This window comes from Emys orbicularis, chromosome 3 (assembly GCF_028017835.1).
Source record: "Emys orbicularis isolate rEmyOrb1 chromosome 3, rEmyOrb1.hap1, whole genome shotgun sequence".
Taxonomy (NCBI): Eukaryota; Metazoa; Chordata; order Testudines; family Emydidae; genus Emys; species Emys orbicularis.
Window position 1 is genome coordinate 116076510 of NC_088685.1, and position 17995 is coordinate 116094504.

Here is a 17995-nt window from a genome sequence, read left to right on the forward strand (position 1 = left end):
TGCTTTACAAAAGGTGAATAAAAAACATTAGCCTTATTTTACAGATAAGGAAACGGAAGTAGAGATTACGTTACTTGCCCACAGCAAATCACAGGCAGAACTGGGAACTCGGGTCTCCTGATTCTTAGTTTTATCCTGTCAACCAGTTCATCTTGATTTACAAAATGTTAAACCTCAAGCATTACTCCTTTAGAAATAAAATTGCATAGAAGAGTGACTTTCCCAGAGCCACAAGGCAAATCAGCAGAATAGAACTCAGAAAGTGTGACTTTCTGTCCTGTAGTCTTACCATTTACAGCCACGCGATCACTCAGCCTTTCAGTGACACAATGCACAGTCTAACTACTCACCTTTGTATCCAGATGAAGATATTCCAGTGTATGCATGGACTGATTGGACTGCAATGGGATTAGAGCAGGGGTGAGCACTTTTTGGCCCGAGGGCCACATCTGGGTGGGGAAATTGCATGCAGGGCCATGAATGTAGGGCTGGGGCAAGGGGTTGGGGTGCGGGAGAGAGTGCAGGGTGTGGGAGGGGGTGTGGTGTGCAGGAAGGGGATCAGGGCAAGGGGTTGGGGCAGAGGAGGGGTGCGAGGTACAAGGTGGCTCAGGGAAGGGGGTTGGGGTGCAAAGGGGGTGCGGTGTGCAGAAGGGGGCTCAGGGCAGTGGTGCGGAGTGCGGGAGGGGCTCAGGACCAGGGGTTTGGGTGCAGGAGGGGGTGGGGAGTGCGGGAGAGGGGTCAGGGCAGGGGGCTCAGGGCAGGGGATTGGGGTGCAGGAGAGGTGCGGCAGGGGGTTGCAGTGCAGGAAGGGTTTGAGGTGCAGGCTCCAGCCCAGCACTGCTTACCTGGAGCGGCTCCGGGGTGTCAGTGGCACACACCAGGGCCAGCGTAGGCTCCCTGCCTGCCTGCCCTGGTCCCGTGCCGCACCCGGGAGTGGCTAGCACCATGTCCCTGCGGCCCCTGGGGGCGGGGGGGGGGGGGCAGAGGGCTCCACGCGCTGCCCTCGCCTGTGGGTACCTCCCCCGAAGCTCCCGTTGGCCACGGTTCCCCATTCCCAGCCAATGGGAGCTGCAGGGGATGATGCCTGCAGGCGAAGGCAACATGCGGAGCCCTCCACCCTTGCCAGGAGCCGCAGGGATGTGGTGCCAGCCGCTTCCGGGAGCAGGACGGGGCCCGGGGTGCCACAGAGGTGGCAATCCCATGGGGCTGGATCCGGCCCACGTGCTGTAGTTTGCCCACCCCTGGATTAGAGGGTGCTCTACACATCTGAGAAGTCAAGCTATTAGGTCATAATAACTAAGGTCCCAATCCCACAAGCTAATTTGTGCAGGTGGACCATGGTTCCAGTGTGGAACCACATTGTGGGACCTTAAAGTGGGTGTGCTGCATATTAAGATCAACTTCTATCGGTCAATTTTAACACCGAACTAAGCCAAAAATAAGTTGTTTAGCCTCCTGTAAGATAGCCATTCAAACTTATCTTTCACTTTATAATAAAAGCTAAGGCATAAGAACGAGTAAATAAAATTCTGGTGGAAAAAATATTTATTAAAAACATTGGAGAAAGGGCTCCTTGTTACATAAGCTAGACATAATATTGAAAAATTACAGTAGGCATTTTTATGATAGCTGTTCGGCAACACTTCAATTTAATACTCCATTAATTTTGACAAAACTCATGATTAAAGCTTTGTCAAAAACTGTTTATCGTATGAACTTAACCTTAATAGGATAAATGCTGGTAAGAGGTCTGTCCAGCATGCAGAAAGACTAACTTGTAAAAATATATTCTTTTCTACAAATCAAATGTGTACAGGCAAAGTCCACATCAAATTTTAACGTGCCCATACCAGTGTTAGCATTGTCTTAGATTATTACAGCTTCAAGATTTTTAGACTCTTATGGGACTTCTAACCATTCACCATTTAAACAGTCCTTTTTGCATTTCACGTAACTGTTTCCCTTTCTAGTTGTCACACACCAGCATAACAATTACATTCTAATAGTGCATAGGGATGTTTAAATATTAAAATTTCAAATAAAAAATAATATTTCTATTAAGTCTGTTTTTAAAAGAACCTAAGAATCCTAAATTTTGGCCCTGAATGAATACTTTAGTGTTATTACAATAGCATGAACATTAAGGGAATTCAAGTATTTCATATTTTTTTAAGCTATTGTAACACCCTTACAACATTTAAAATACCATTTATTTCCATACTGATTGTTTTTTTGCTTGCCAAATAAGAAATGCAAAAGGCAGTGGGGAATAAAGAATGGTGCACTTACATAACATATGGTAACTGCTGTTTCATTCACTGGATGCATAAGCATCAATGGCAATGGAACAGTTCTCAAGAGCCTTATTGTAGCTGGTTTGCCCTCTGCATTACTAGGACTACATTAAAGGCCCCTATGTTTCCAGGCTTCTGTAAAAGATTTCATTTTTAAAAAATTGGAATCCTCAGGACCTTTCCTGCTAGTTCTCAAGGTGGTTAAACTACTTAAGAGTGTCCCTTTAAAGTATATTCAAGCAAAAAGGTGCCTATTAACATAAATGGCTTCTGCATCAGTACCACATACTAGACAGGGTCCTAAAACATCCAAGCTATTCACAGATAATGTCTGATTTGGAACTAAATTTGTGATCTCCATGCGGTCCTTGGTAGGATTGTTGCTTAGCCAGGCACTTATTACAGACTGGTTAGCAGCGTGTGACGGAAGTGTAGTACTTCTTCCACCTAAACAAAAACAAAAAACAAAGAAAAACTAACCAGTTAGCTATGATTTTATTTACTTCCATTCAGGATTGGGGTGGCATATTAAGTATTCAGCTAACATGGTGGGAATACCAAAGTCTGGGTTTTAGATTGAATTGATGTGATGGGCTTAGATGAGACTCCAGTGGATCAAAAAATATTTTGCATTACTTAACTGACAGAAGTCAGTCAGAATAGCTAGTTTTTACTAGATCTCCCCCTCAACTGAGAGAGCTAATGCCATCATAACAGTAAGGAATCACCTCCTTAGGGTATAGTGAGGAATAACATTATGTACTAGATACATTAAACCTCTTGATTAATTAACTTGATTAATTAACTTTCAAACTGAAAGCAAGCTTGTACCTGTGCAAAAAGTTTCCTTAGACAGTATTTTCCTATGTTTATTGCTTCTTTAGATTTGTTTAAGATATTGATCCAAATCATCCCCCCCCCCCCAATTTCCTGCTTATCCTTTACAAAGGATACACCTGGTTTTGACTTTGCTATGGAAAGAAACAGTCACAAGTTTCACAAAATTAGAATTATGATTTCATAACAAGATTAAAATTGGTGGAAGAGATAGACTGAGGGAAAAGCTATTTGTTAAGAATCCAGGGTATGTAATAGGCAAACCTGGTACAACAAGAAGCAGAGTGCAACTAGATTTATTATTTAGTCTGTTATATCAGCTTTCCCCTATACAGAAATCCCTCAAACCTTTGAGCCCAGGGAAGAGAGGGCTTTACTTCACAAATAAATCTGAATATTTTCCCTATTTTTAGCTACCCCAATGTTTTGTACCTAGAAATTTCAAGTGTATTTACATCAACACTATGTTGCAAGTTTTGTTTCTACATGGAGGTTGAATTCTGTACTCCAAAAATTAGGACAAGAATGAAAACAGAAGGCAGCAGAATCTGACCTTCTTAGTATTAAGTCTGATTTTTCATCAGAATAGGTTTTTCTCTACAATGATTTGTCTATAGGGCTGTCGATTAATCGCAGTTAACTCATGCAATTAACTCAAAAAATTTATCATGATAATTGCAGTTTTAAATCACACTATTAAATGGAATACCAATTGAAATTTATTAAATATTTTTGGATTTTTTCTACATTTTCAAATATATTGATTTCAATTACAACAGACTATAAAGTGTACATTGATCACTTTCTATTATTTTTCAATTACAGATATTTTCACTGTAAAAATGATGAACAAAATAGTATTTTTCAATTCACCTCATACATGTACTGTAGTTCGATCTCTATTGTGAAAGTGCAACTTACAAATGTATTTTTGTTGTTACATAACTGCACTCAAACACAATGTAAAAGTTCAGAGCCTACAAGTCCACTCAACCCTATTTCTTATTCAGCCAATCGCCAAGAGAAACAAGTTCGTTTATATTTATGGGAGGTAATGCTTCCTACTTCTTATTTACAATGTCACCTGAAAGTGAGAACAGGCATTCGCATGTAGCCAGCATCGCAAGATATTTACATGCCAGATGCACTAAAGATTCATATGGTCCTTCATGCTTCAACCACCATTCCAGAGAATATGCATCCATGCTGATAACAGATTGTGCTCGATAACGATCCAAAGCAGTGTGGACAAACGCATGTTCATTTTCATCATTTGAGTCAGATGCCACCAGCAAAAGGTTCATTTTCTTTTTTGGTGGTTTGGGTTCTGTAGTTTCCACATCTGAGTGTTGCTCTTTTAAGACTTCTGAAAGCATGCGCCACACCTCGTCCCTCTCAGATTTTGGAAAACACTTCAGATTACACCTTAGGTCGAGTGCTGTAACTATCTTTAGAAATTTCACATAGATATCTTCTTTACGTTTTGTCAAATCTGCAGTGAAAGTGTTCTTAAAACGAACAACATGTGTTGGGTCATCATCTGAGACTGCTATAACATGAAATATATGGCAGAATGCGGGTAAAACCGCAGGACACTCCAAGGAGTTCAGTCACAAATTTAATTAATACATTTTAGCAAGCGTCATCAGCATGGACGCATGTCCTCTGGAAAGGTGGTTGAAGCATGAAGGGCCATATGAATCTTTAGTTTTACATTGTTTTATTTTTGAATGCTTTTTTTGTACATAATTCTACATTTGTAAGTTCAACTTTGATGATAAAGAGACTGCACTACAGTACTTGTATTAGGGGAATTGAAAAAATATGTTTTTACAGTGCAAATATTTGTAATTAAAAAAATATAAAGTGAGCACTGTACACTTTGTATTCTGTGTTGTAATTGAAATTAATATATTTGAAAATGTAGAAAACATCCAAAAAGTCTCCCTCAAGGATATATGCATTTATATGGCATTTAGTGCCCTTCCAAATCAACAATTCTATGATTTTTGGAAAGTGAACTGGATTTAGCTGTGAAAATTCTGGATGTGCCCCTTGATCCATTGTTGGTGAGTGCACCCACATCAGATATGAGGTAATATTTCAGGAAACAAGTGAAAGCACTGTAATTCTCTTGAAGAGGACCACTAAGGCTGTCTCTTTCTAATAAGAAATCATCATACTCCCATCTTCAACATCCCTCAGTATAAATGAACAGACTATGGAATAGTGTCCTCAAGCCAATTACTTAATTAACTACGCTGCACAAACTCAGCCTAAGATCTTCACTTTCCTAAAAGGAAGTTTGCTTCAAAAATCCTTACCTTGATGGAAAAAAGATGGCTTTTCTGATACATCTGTGGAGGTATCCCAATGCCAAAGAGAGCCATCTTCAGAACATGTAAATAGGTGATCTGGGTTGGAAGGATGGAAGTGAACTTCCCACACTACAAAAGTCAAGAGATTCAAGTTTATTACCCATGATTATATAAACAAATCTAAATTAAAATAATATCAAAGAGTTTGATTCTCCAAGAAGACAAGGAAATTCCAAATCAAGGTGTTCAGTATAACTCGTCACTCAATGTACTGGAGATGAACTAAACTGTCTATAGAGCTTCCATTCTGTCTTAACTGTAAAAAAAAACCCACCAAACCAAAACACAACAAAACTAAAACTACAACCCACACACAAACCCCCCACTTCTTTTGTAATCATTTCTCTGTCATTGCAGAGGCCTCGGGCATTGGTGCACCTCAGTCCCTCCTATTCTCTGCCTGTGGCACATCGACAACTTGGCCTCCTATGAGCTGTAATACTTTGGTCTAATTTCAATTGTTGGGTTTAATGTGTGGGTGCTGGGTGGTGTTGATAGCCTGTGACATACAGGAGGTCAGGCCAAATGATTTGAGGTCCCTTCTGGCCTTAAACTCCATAACTGACTGAACTTTTAACGGTCACTGTTCTAAATAATGCCAGAGATTACTTGAATTGAAAGACTAAAGAATTTTCTCCCTGGTTTACATTGTGCATCATTCACTGTTTCCCCTGGTTTTGTAGTTCTTTTCTTTCATCTGAAGTTGATTCATCTATCCTACTCCCAGAAGTGTGCAAGATGCCTCATAAAACAAGGTAAAAAGATCCCTGCCTTGGAGTTTACAATCTAAATTTAGATAGACAAAAACTAAACAAGAAGGGGAAAGGACATGCATTAACTAAGCTATATGCCCTTCATAAGACTGCACACTTTCCTCCATTCACCTTAATGTTTAAGTTACCTGTGTCCTGCCAGACCAAAATTCTGTTTGCTTACTTAAAGTGGAATATATTTTAAAACCCATTTGTAAAGTGTCACACGTGAAATGTTAGAAAAGAAATGCAAGATATAGTAAAACCTCATTAGTTTGCACTAATGGGGGAAACCCAGTGCAAGTTAATGAATGCCAGGATAGGGCAGATGTAAGCAAGAAATAACACTACTATACTTGCATAATCTTTTCTAGTTATTGAGATCAGTGGTGAGACAAAGACCACCAGAGCCAGGTTATCTTGCCAGTACTCGCTATAGCTCAGATGGGGTTGTGGGAGAGAAGCTAGCAGGCTTCTATGGGGTGGACCATCAGAAGCCAAGAACTGGACTACTGTCTTTCTAAAGGTGCACAGGCATAAACCTGATACCTTCACAATCTGCACACTAACTTCCTCTTTACTTATTGCCCAAAGAGGGCTGTTGGAGCAGCATAGATCAACCTGACTGTACCCCTTCTCTGACTCAACACTTTTGTATCAGAGACCCGTACTTGACAGCATGCAAGTTGATTAGCCAGTAGATTCAGTATCACATGCATCACTCTACCCACAGCTAGAACCTGGCTAATACATCCATAAAACAAGCCCCCAAAGTTATGTTTAATGTGAATTTTGGGGTTTTCTTCCTGAAAGAACTAGCCATATAATATTGTACTATGTTAAAATCTGAAGCATAGCATTGTATTAACAGCAAAGTTGTATATTCAATGCAATGGATATACAGAGAACCCCAAGCTTTTTCCCCTGCCTCACCCCACGCAAATTAAGAAGCTGAGTGTAACAAGTGTACATTTTCCCCTATAAATCAGTGGTTCTCAAACTTTTTTTTTCCCCGTGGACCACTTGAAAATTGCTGAGGGTCTCAGCGGACCACTTAATGATCTTTCCAAATGTTATTTGTACCGTTAGCTAACTATTGTAAAGCACTTTGGATAAAAGTGGTGTATTAAAAAATAATAATTAATGTTTTTTTGTTCTACAAAAAAAAGCACACAACTCATTTTAATATCAGTAGTCTTAACTTTCTAATGTGATGAATGTGGCTTCTTTCCCCCACCGCAACAGCCCCCAAGCTAGGGCTGGGGAAGGGGAGGGTGTGTCTCTACCTCTCTCCCCTGCTGCAGCAGCCCCCGAGCTGGGGATGGGATGGAGGGCCGTCTCTCCCCAGCAGCCGCAGCCATGGGGCTGGGGAAAGTGGTCTCTCTCTGGCCGCTGCAGCCTTGCACGTCCCAAATTCCCTCCACCCCTCTTTTCTTATCCCACTTCCCCCTCCCACCTACCCCCTAATCCCCCCAAAGCCACCACCTCATATGTGCTTCTTCTCCAGGGTCCAGGCACCTAATTAGTGGAGCCACGCCTGTGCGGCTCCACTAATTAGGTGGGTGGCCCTTCATTCTTTCGTGTGCGGCCGCCCAGGTGCGCATCTTAGAGGGAACTATCCGTGGACCACCTGAATGGACCACAGTTTGAGAACCTCTGCCATAAACTAAGTTGACATTTAGACATAAAAGGGGACTTACGATCTTAAATGACGTAGACGCTTTTGAAAATTTTACCCCAAATCTTAAAATACATTTCTTCAACTGTCAAGGACTATTTCCAGCACAATGTTGTGAAAAAGAGCTGCTCCCTCATAGCTAATGCTCTCAGAATTGCCAGTAGAAGTGGTTATGTTTCATCATTTGAGGGTACATCCCAACCACAACAAGGAACTAAAAGAAGCTATCCCAAAGAGTATTTTTAAAAACTATTTTTTAAAGTTCTTTTTCTCTTTGCTCAGTTGCACATTTTCAAATTTGTCAATTACTATAATCCTGCTCTCGGTGCTTATGTGATTCCTATCAAATGTTAATAGGTGTTACATGAGCAAAAAGGACCACCAATATGCAATTCTTATAGAAACACAGAGCAATATATGTTTAAAGGAGTTATAAAATGCGTTTGACAAAAAACAAACCACTTTCTCAATTCTATTTCTTGTTTGACTAGACTTTTAGTTAGCCATAACATACAGCATTAACCAGCTCCTGTTAGACAAAGAATAAGCCTGGAAGCAAACAGTGTGGATGAACACACATTTAGTAGTTATAACACAAAAAAGCAATGTTTAAATCTTGTCCAAAAATACAGAAATATTTAGAGATACAGTATCTGTTTCTCTTTAGCTTCTTACTTTCAGCTTCATGAGCATTGAGCAGGGACACTGGCATGCTGCCTTGTCGAACATCCCAGATACTCAACATTCCATCTTGGCCACCCGTAGCTACAATATGCTGCTGGTTGGGATGCCTGTCAACACAGTGTAGTGGAATTCTGTCACCTGTCCTGTGAAGAGGGGAAAAACAAAAGTAATTTCCTGTTCAAACAATTTTTCCCTCCCAAAGCACCATGCTGTTAATCAAAATTGGTAATTATATTAATTATGATGTATAATTACCAGGAGTATCTTACTACTGAGGTTAGAACAATTTGACACCCACTGGAACTTGTTTCTTTTATTAAGTTATTGTACCACTAATTAGACAGGCACCAGGCTCTGAACCTTGTGGTTTATTATTGACCACCTACAAAAGCTTAATAAAGATTTCATTAGCAGTGTAAGGGTGCTTTGTGGTAAGAAATACAGATAAACTTATATTTACAAAGGGTTGTTACTCCCTTTGCAGCCTATTGTGTGTTAAAACCGGAATTAGGAATGGAAGTGTCTTAGTCACTCACCCAATAGATAAGCCTGATTCCCCATTGACATCTGTGGGATTTTGATCAGGCCCTATATTTCAATTTCTTACCTACCTCACGAAGCACAGAGAATTAGTGTTCATAAAGCACCCTGAAGGCTAAAAAGTGCCAAGTGTTACAAAATGCTGTTTTCCTAACCAGAAATATAGTGTATTCATAGGAGATGGAGAAAAAAATTTCTATAGATGGAAACACTGCAATTGTCCTCCACGTACAATTACAATATCCAAATTCAATTATGTATCACCTGTTATCAAGAAAGTATAGTCCAAGAGATTTATACGTAATAGATTTTGTTTTCTTGTTTAAGATGTATTTACTGGAAAATACAAGCTGAAAATAAAAAGCTTACAAGGAAAATATTTGAGAGGGCTCATTTCTTTGCTGTCTGAAGTCCCATATTTTTAACTGTCCAATTGAATTTACTGTCAGAATCTCAGTTGTGCGAAGGAAAGTCACTGCATGGAGTGTACTGCTGTCTGCGTTTTCTGCAATAGGAAGAGATTAGGAAAATATTGATTAAACAACTAATAGTTTTAACATCTATTTTCCTTTTATCTGTCAAAAACCCATGGTCTGCAGATTAAACTTCACTAGTTTTCAAAGCAGCTGCTCTTGAAACTCACTAAGAACGTTCTTCCTCCCCCTTTATTTATTAGAATTTTCCAATATGCTCTAGCGTCCTTTATGTTCACAATGTGTTTGTATTGATACACTTTCTCCCTAAAATCTATCCAGGGAGCCATTTCCCTAACCTGAATTCCCTACTATAATAACTTTGTTTAAACAAAGTTATTAAACCAGATTCTTTTAATTTTACTGGGTTTATAAAAATTTAAGTTATACTTGAAGGTACATAGAAAAAGATATGCATGCTCTACAGACAATCTAGTTTGTTACTGACAGTCAGGTTATTGGTCTGTGGTTTATAAACTGAATTATTTTAGAAGAATCCAATCTAATTTTTGACCTGGAAAGATTTGCTACAAGTGGTTGACAAGAGGGTCATTTAGTCGGTGTCTGTGGCATGCTCCATTGCTTTGGAACAGGCCTTTTTAAAAAAAGGAACACGTTGTATATCCCAAGTCCATTGTTTCACAACTGGAGGCTGTGAAGCTTTTCATAGTGTGATTCTGTGTTCCGCAAGAGCCACAACTCCTGCTACTATGCTAAATTAAGCAGCTGTCTACAATAGAATTTCATTGCTATTTCATCAGTCTTCACCAAGACATGACTTATTATTCAAATATCACCATCTACATGATGCCCATCCAGCAAGTCAGTTGTTCTTAAATAGGTCTCCTCTATAGCAGCACTGCCCATTATTTTTAACCTCCTAGTTAGAGTTAAAAATATTTGTTTTTCATAAAAATATTTAAGAGTGCTTTATGAACAGCATCATTTACCTTCAGAGATGAAAGCCAAGTCTAGCAGCATTTGGTCACTTTTTTGGAGTTTAGAAGACAGTGCCCTAATTGACTGACTTACGCTACGTGATCTTATTAACTTATTTTTTCTGTATTGCTCATACTTTGTTCTTTACTATAGTGGAATAATGCGTATAAGAAGTGTACTGGTCTCCTTTTTAGATGCTTTTGCATTGTACTTGTTAATTCATACTTAAGATTAAACAAAAATTCAGGAGGTATCCCTATTTTTCTCTTATGGAGATTACCTGAATTGTATAGCTATCCTGTTAAGCATTCATTTAAGTGAACGTGTTCTTTTGCGTTCAACTGAGAGTAGACAACCAGAGAACCTTCTTTAAAAGTGAACTAGACTACATTTTATGCATGCTGCACAAACACAGGAAAGGCCAATTCCATTAAAACTTCAGCATATACTGAACTACTAGAAGAATTTAGAAAGTTTGCACCCTTTTAGCATTACTGAATATCCGCCTTTCATATATTTACATAGACTTCCCCTCTAGCTTTTCTTCTGAAGATAGTAGCTTTGCAGTCTATTCAATCAGAAATAGAGATTACATTCCTGAACAAAGTGCTTATTCATGAATAAATTAGAATAGCAGTTAGCACAGTTGCCCAGTTGAAGTTTAATAAGCTCAATTTCAATTGCATATTAATTCAGTGAAATTTCAAAGTGAAATACACCTTAAAGGCCATTTCCTATAAAGAACCCTGTCTTGAGACCATTCCAATATAACCTCATTTCTCCACCTCCATATCTCCTTTATCCATACCAGAGAAGCAAATTTTGCTGGTCCACTGCATGTCACTTAAGACAAGTTTCAGTGACTAGATCATATGCACAAATTTCCTTAACAAAAAAAATACATTCTTGCATATTATTTCTTTTTCCCCACATACTCAGTCTCTTTATAAAAAAATTATTTCCCTCTTCTTTTTAATTATTGCCTTTTGTCTTCTGATGTATACTAAGTGCATGCCCTGCAGTAGAACTTAAGTGTGCTATATTATGACAAAATTTGCATTGACTGTTTAGCATATATTGGACATATTAGCTAAACAGTAGATTCCATTTTTTATTAGGAATGTAGTGGTAAATAATCCTATATCTATATTGCAGTTGTTTTTTTAGCAGTAGATTTAAGTGTGCAGAGTTTATGTGGGTTAAGTCATCTGAACAAAACAATTACACATTTAATACGTCTGTTATAAATAGGCACCCTATCTTGTGTTCCATAGCAGAGAGAGAAATAGGATTCTCGGTCTAGAAGAGATTACAAATCTCTTACAGGAGTTCCCAGCAGAACGTTACCATCCCCCATCCCATATTTTTAGGATACATCTTGTATATTTCTGTAGGGCCTTTCCATAAAAGAGGTTCCCAAAATACTTTGCCCATCAGCTTACTCATTATAGTTTAGAATCCTTCATTTACCAAAAATGCAACTACATCTGGGGTGAATCACAGCAGCTGTTTAACAGTGCAATTTCAGATAGGAAGTGAAAAATACCACGTCTGGCTGGAACTTCCTGGGAAGTAAAATAATGTTATTAACTAAAATAAAAAAATTCTATCTGAATTTTTTTTAGATACCATTTAAGTGGGGGGACTTACTCAATATTACTGTAATAGAAAGATAAGAGAAACATTTCTTTTTCAGTTTGTTTACTTTGTACATTTCACTTCTTATATGGTTGTTTCTTTTGTGTGAATGGGGTTTTCCCCACAAGTGAGAAAATGTAATTGCAAAACCACAAAAAATGGCAAGAGAACTCAAGGACCAATATCGTACCAGAAGCTACTTTTAACTTTTTTAATTTTTATAGTGTCCCTTTAGGTAGACATAAAACAAAAATACCAAAATTGGAATTTGGCTAGAACTAAGGATAACGTCTCTATACGTGTGAAAAGAAGAATGGGCTCATATTGATAGAAAACAACAGAGAGTCCTGTGGCACCTTTAAGACTAACAGATGTATTAGAGCATAAGCTTTCATGGGTGAATGCCCACTTCGTCGGATGCATGTTGCTTTTTACAGATCCAGACTAACACGGCTACCCCTCTGATACTTAAGACCTTGATAGACATGTTTCAGAGGATAGTATAATTTAAAATAGCTGCTGCGACAAATAATGCAGTATTGCAGAAGCTGTGAAAAACACATGCAGGCAGGTAACTCTAAGTCTGAATTTTGTCTGTCAATTAAACACTACAAAATAGCAAATATTTTAAATCTGGATTAATGCCCATTACAGGTTCTATTTGAGACATTCAGCACAATTCTGAAGTTATTGGCTATTTCTTTTTTTATTTGTCACCTGATGAGTAGAGATTGAAATTCTTTAGACCACATTTCTTAAAAAGTGATTATTTGGCCTACCTATAGTTCTCACAGCCTCCCTGTGGTCAGCTCTGAAAAGATTTATTCGACCATCTTCTCCAACAGTGACAATTTCTGGATTGTTGCAGATGACCCCTGTACATGACGCTCCACCATAGAAAGGTGTATCTGGATCCACATGGTAATGGGCCCTCTCCCATCGTTGGTTGATAGATAAAGTCTAAGCAGTAAGTAAAGAGGAGAATTTATCAATAGTACTAATTAACAATCCTGTGACAGTGTTAGAGATCAATGCTTCTGAAATATTTAAAGAAGTTGGATCAGAAATTAGTTCTGATATAACCAGGGCACACCACATTATTTCAAGGGTTGTTCACATCAATATAGATCAGAAGATATTTTGTTCCTCTTTAATCCCCAATGCACAACCCTGCATTTCAGCCACTATCCTTCTGGGCATGATGGACCAGACAGAACTCTCTTCTCAGCTCAATCACTAGAGCTTCTTATCAGGGACACGTTGAATAGCAATAGCTCTAGAAAGCATAAGAATCCTGCCAGACAAGAAGCGGAATCTATTTACATATTTATATCTTTATGATCTGGGAAATGTATTTCAACACAGTGATATTTAGCAGGGATATAGGGTCTTCATGAGGTCTGGATACTGAACATAGACTTTGAGATCAAATCGTTGGTTTATGGCAGTAAGGAAGGCAAATTATTGCCAAAAAAAAAAAAAAAAAAAAAAAAAAAAAAACTCAGTTCTCATAATTACACAATAAAGTAAAACAGACAAATACTGAAAGCTAAATTTACGGGTGGAACTATAGAGTTCTCAGATATTGCCTGTCTTTCTATCAGACAGTATGTTCATCAGGAAATAAATCCAACAGTTACGGAACATCCTGTTTAGTTAAGTGTGTACTTGCATTATAAATTCAAGTTACATCTAAGTTCTAGACTCATACATGTTCTCTTTTTAAAAAAAAGAAGGAACAAGCAGGCCAATATTCTTTCAGAAGTATAGCAACTACTACATAAATCAAGTAACATACCATTGTAACTTTTATATATGCATAAACATTCAATGAACAGACTTTCTGCTGATATATATTCATGTAAGGAAGGAGCCTGTCTAGAACATGGCTCTTCATATATCCTACGTGAGTCATCTGTCAGACAACCATAAGGTCCGCTATATTGGTTTAGATGAAATAAAGGGCCCAAAGATGTTAACATGACCCAGTCACTGTCTGACACCGAACAGTGTTAAACAAGGCCTGGGGTTTTGGTATACATACAGCCAGCTTAGTACCATGGCAAACACACCATTAAAAATCCTTTTAACCTTTTATTAAAAGATACAGAAGAGACAGAAAAACAGTTAAAGCATTTGAAATTTGAAGTATTAAGTAAGGCTTTTATTTTAAACAAGCTTTCTTGTTCCCTTCTTTGACAGTCTCTTAGATGGTATTAAAAAGGATAATAACTGTCCTTTTGGGGGAAAAGAAAAGAAGCTTGTTAAAATGGTCTGAAACTGTTGTTGCTGCTGTTGTTCAAGTCCAAAACTTTCCTTTCAGGGAAAAGCGAAGAAGTTCATTGAGATGAGCTGCAGCTGTTGTCAAAATCCAATCCCATTTTATTCTAGGTAGGGTTTAGGATTCAGCTAGAACTGAGTGAGGTGGTATTGTCATCGGTATCCTTCTCTTTGGCTTGGTCTGATCAGAACATCCCTCACTTTTAGGACAAAAAAGTTCCAGTGTGCAGAAGACAGTGGGGGGTGACAGACATGGTGGTGAAGCTTGCTCCAGTTGCCTTCATCTGTTTTTATTTTTGTTTTTGTATTTTCCATAAAATTTTTTTCTCTTTTAATGACCCAAAAAGGGAATGATGGGTGGAATACCCATTCTCTCATTATTTTGTTTATTAATTAGACTTAATATTTGACATACCATTTTTGGATTAACAACTTTTGGCTTTAAATTTTCTGTTTTTAACAAGCATAATTTTAACACAATCTTCAAATTATGTTCACTTGTCCTTTTTGTTTAGACTAATTTAGTTACGTTATCTGTCTTTTGTATCTTTTCCTATTACCATTTGTTATTATACGTTATTGCAATATCTTATGAACGTATGCATGCTTTCTACAATAAAGTTCACAATTTAGGTAAATTTGTAAGCCCAGTTGTTACCACAGGTCCACTTATGTAAGTACTATCGGATTATTTTACATATTTTAAAAGTTAGCCTAATTCTTGCTTTACAGATTTTAGGACTCATGAGTTCAGCTGCTTCATGCTTTGATAGTTCTGAGAAGTCATGTCTCTGTGAGCACTAAAATGATTTGTACTATAAGCAAGAGTAGCTGAAACCAAGTGCACATTATGTCTACAGCAAGTTATTTACCTGATTATTCTGATGGTGACGGAAAATTGTTACACTTCCTGTTGACGAAGCAGCTACAATTCTTTCCTGGTCAAAAAACTAAGAAGAAATATCTTAAGCTTGTTACAGTTTGAGGACATCACCACAGAAACACAAGTGATTTGAATTTGCAGCAGTCTTACTTATTGTTAGATAATCTCAGAATGTACAAATGAAAAATCTAATGTTTGGAAACTGATTTAGACAATAATCCCCTAGGAAAAAATTATTTGATTCTCAATACTCTGATATCCCACTGATACTTAAAATCTTCTTTAAAAGTGGTGTTAAATCCTTATTAAAAAGGAAGAAAAAAAACAGCCATTGGATATAACTATTTTACCTGCATGTCCATAACATCACCATGGTGTCTGATATCACATAACAGCTGTGGTTCTCCTTGATACTCCCCATTGGGACCCAAACTTCCAAAGTCTCCGACAGACCAAACAGAGATCTTGTTTTCCTGTATGACAAGAGTGAAGCTAGCTTATTTTAAAATATGTTAAGACACTCTTGTCAATAAGTCAGTTGAGACAAGGTGGGTGAGATAACATTTTTAATTGGACCAAATTCTGTTGGTAAAAGAAACAAGCTTGTCTCTTTGAGCAAGTTGGTCCAATAAAAGATATTACCTCATCCACCTGATCTCTCTAATATCCTGGGACCAATACAGCTACACTTGAAACAATAAGTCAGCTCAACTTTTTCTCTCTTCCCAAAGAGACTACCTTGAGAAAATAAACTAGCTGACAGATTTTCATAGAGGTAGATTAAATACATTCAAGGCACCTGGAGAAAATTAATATGCCATAATTTTTTTGTATTTACACAGCATATTAATCCTGCAAAATGCTAAGCAATTAATGAAATCTACATAACCAGTTAAATGCAGCCATCTCTAAGTAGAGGAGAGCTAGTCAATCAGCACACATCAAAAGGAAGAGGAAATGTTGGTCATGGAGTTAAGCAAAGAAACACACACACACAGTCCAGCAAGGAGCTTTAGCCTTCATGAAGAGAAACCAGGAGCTTAGTTCTTAAGATCTCACACCATTAGCTGCATGGTGCTCAATTTAATTGAGAAAGGTGGAAGTCTCTGTTCAACCTACCAGGATCTGAAAATACACAGAGAACCACGCCGGGAGGCTCCGGGGAGGTCACAGCGCTTCAGCACCGAGAGGCAGCGGCCGCCCGCCCTCGCCGCAGCGTGGTGAGGCGGAGGGTCCGGGCACTGCGCTAAGGGTGGGGGACTCGCTGGGCACCGCCGCAGCATGAGGCGCAGCGCAGGGCAAACGCGGCCTTGCGCAGCACCCCCGGCTTGTGCCGCTGTCACACACTCGCGCCGCTCGGCCGCCTCTCACCCGAGCCCCCCGCCCAGCAGCGGCATGCCCGGGGGGCCACTAACGGCGCGCGTCAAGCAGCTCAGAGCGAGAGACACGTCCTAGTAACGGCCCGGGGAACTCAGGCCCGGCCACGCGGGCAGGGGCGCGGCAGCAGCACAAGCCGGGGCGGGAGAGGATTTGGGGCGCGGGGCTGCCCCGGGCCGGTACCTCATTGTCCCAGGAGCCGGTAGCGAAGAGCTCGGGCGGCTGCAGAGCGGCAGCGGGCACCGGCCGCCAGCGGGTCTTACTGATCTTCTGGGACACGAACTTGGCGGAAAAATCCTCCATGCCGGGAGCAGCGACAGGCACAAGCGCACCGAGCGGAAACCAGCTTCGATCCCACCGCCCCGGTGGCCTCCCGCCTCTTCCGACCCAAACAGTCTCGCGGATTGGCTGAAGCCGCCCGGTAGACGGCGGCAGCGGAAGGACAAACCTCCTCTGTGGTGGCGGCTGCGCTCCGAGGGAGGCGGGAGAGGAAACGTTGCCTGGGGGCGGGGCCGCGTTGTCAGTCCCGCCTGCTTCCAGATTCGTGCTCCTGAGTCACTTTGTATTTATAGCGCATCCAACCCCAAACAAGGCTGCACAAAAATCTCAAACAGGATCTCGCTGTCCACGTTTACGGTGTAGGATGCCAGATCTGGACCTGCTGATTAGCCAGTAATACCCAACACTTCATTAGAGAAAAGCATATAGCCCTCGGAGAAAAAGGGCCTATTTCACATGTAACTATTTCCTTAATATTTTAGGAAACACCAATTCACTTCCGTTTTCCAGTCCAATTTTCTACGGATCCTTTGTGTTCTGGGCTAAACATCTGGGGGAGTGTCTAGACTAATATTTACAATTGTGTTAGTAAACTGGAGTTAACTGGAAGTCAATTAACTCGAGTTAAAACAGAAACCACAAACTAATCCATACAACTCTTTGGATATGATGTAAAATGGAAGAAAGATGTCAATAAGTATAGAAAATGCCCTTAATCGCTATCAAAATGTCCCCTCATATTTGCTGAAACTGGTCTACGTGCAGAGAGGAAAAAAACGGTCATGACCTATCCAAATTCATATATTTATTCAAGAGAATAAGAGGAATATTAAATCAAAACAACAGAGTTTCCAGTTTGTTTCATCCAGGAGCACGCACACAAATAGTTAATTTTGAAGTACAGTAAATTTATGACTGGTGGAATGATTAAAATTAAAGTTCTTTGTCCTGCAAGAGATACTG

The 17995-nt window shown here is 39.5% G+C and overlaps 1 protein-coding gene across 2 annotated transcripts; it reads right to left on the reverse strand.

Annotated features, from left to right (window-relative positions):
* Nucleotides 1-1535: 1535 nt before the first annotated feature.
* On the reverse strand, nucleotides 1536-17103 carry NUP43 (nucleoporin 43). Of its 2 annotated transcripts, XM_065400817.1 has the most exons (8): nucleotides 16937-17103; nucleotides 15727-15849; nucleotides 15366-15443; nucleotides 12993-13173; nucleotides 9533-9668; nucleotides 8615-8766; nucleotides 5456-5578; nucleotides 1536-2741 (listed from the first exon to the last, which is right to left on the reverse strand). In XM_065400817.1, the coding sequence occupies exons 1-8, from the start codon at nucleotides 17054-17056 to the stop codon at nucleotides 2530-2532; spliced, it is 1125 nt and encodes a 374-aa protein (XP_065256889.1). In that variant the 5' UTR covers nucleotides 17057-17103; the 3' UTR covers nucleotides 1536-2529. The 2 variants fall into 2 exon arrangements, with proteins under 2 accessions (XP_065256889.1, XP_065256890.1); XM_065400818.1 differs by lacking the exon at nucleotides 15727-15849.
* Nucleotides 17104-17995: the final 892 nt, after the last annotated feature.

What these genes read in the sequence shown, in the direction of transcription:
- NUP43 (XM_065400817.1), bottom strand. Translation starts at nt 17,056, where the DNA reads ATGGAGGATTTTTCCGCCAAGTTCGTGTCCCAGAAGATCAGTAAGACC. An exon ending in CCGGCTCCTGGGACAATGAG is followed by an intron (nt 15,850 to 16,936) that starts GTACCGGCCCGG and finishes CTTGTCATACAG; the next exon opens with GAAAACAAGATCTCTGTTTG. An exon ending in CAATGCTCATGAAGCTGAAA is followed by an intron (nt 5,579 to 8,614) that starts GTAAGAAGCTAA and finishes TGACTTTTGTAG; the next exon opens with TGTGGGAAGTTCACTTCCAT.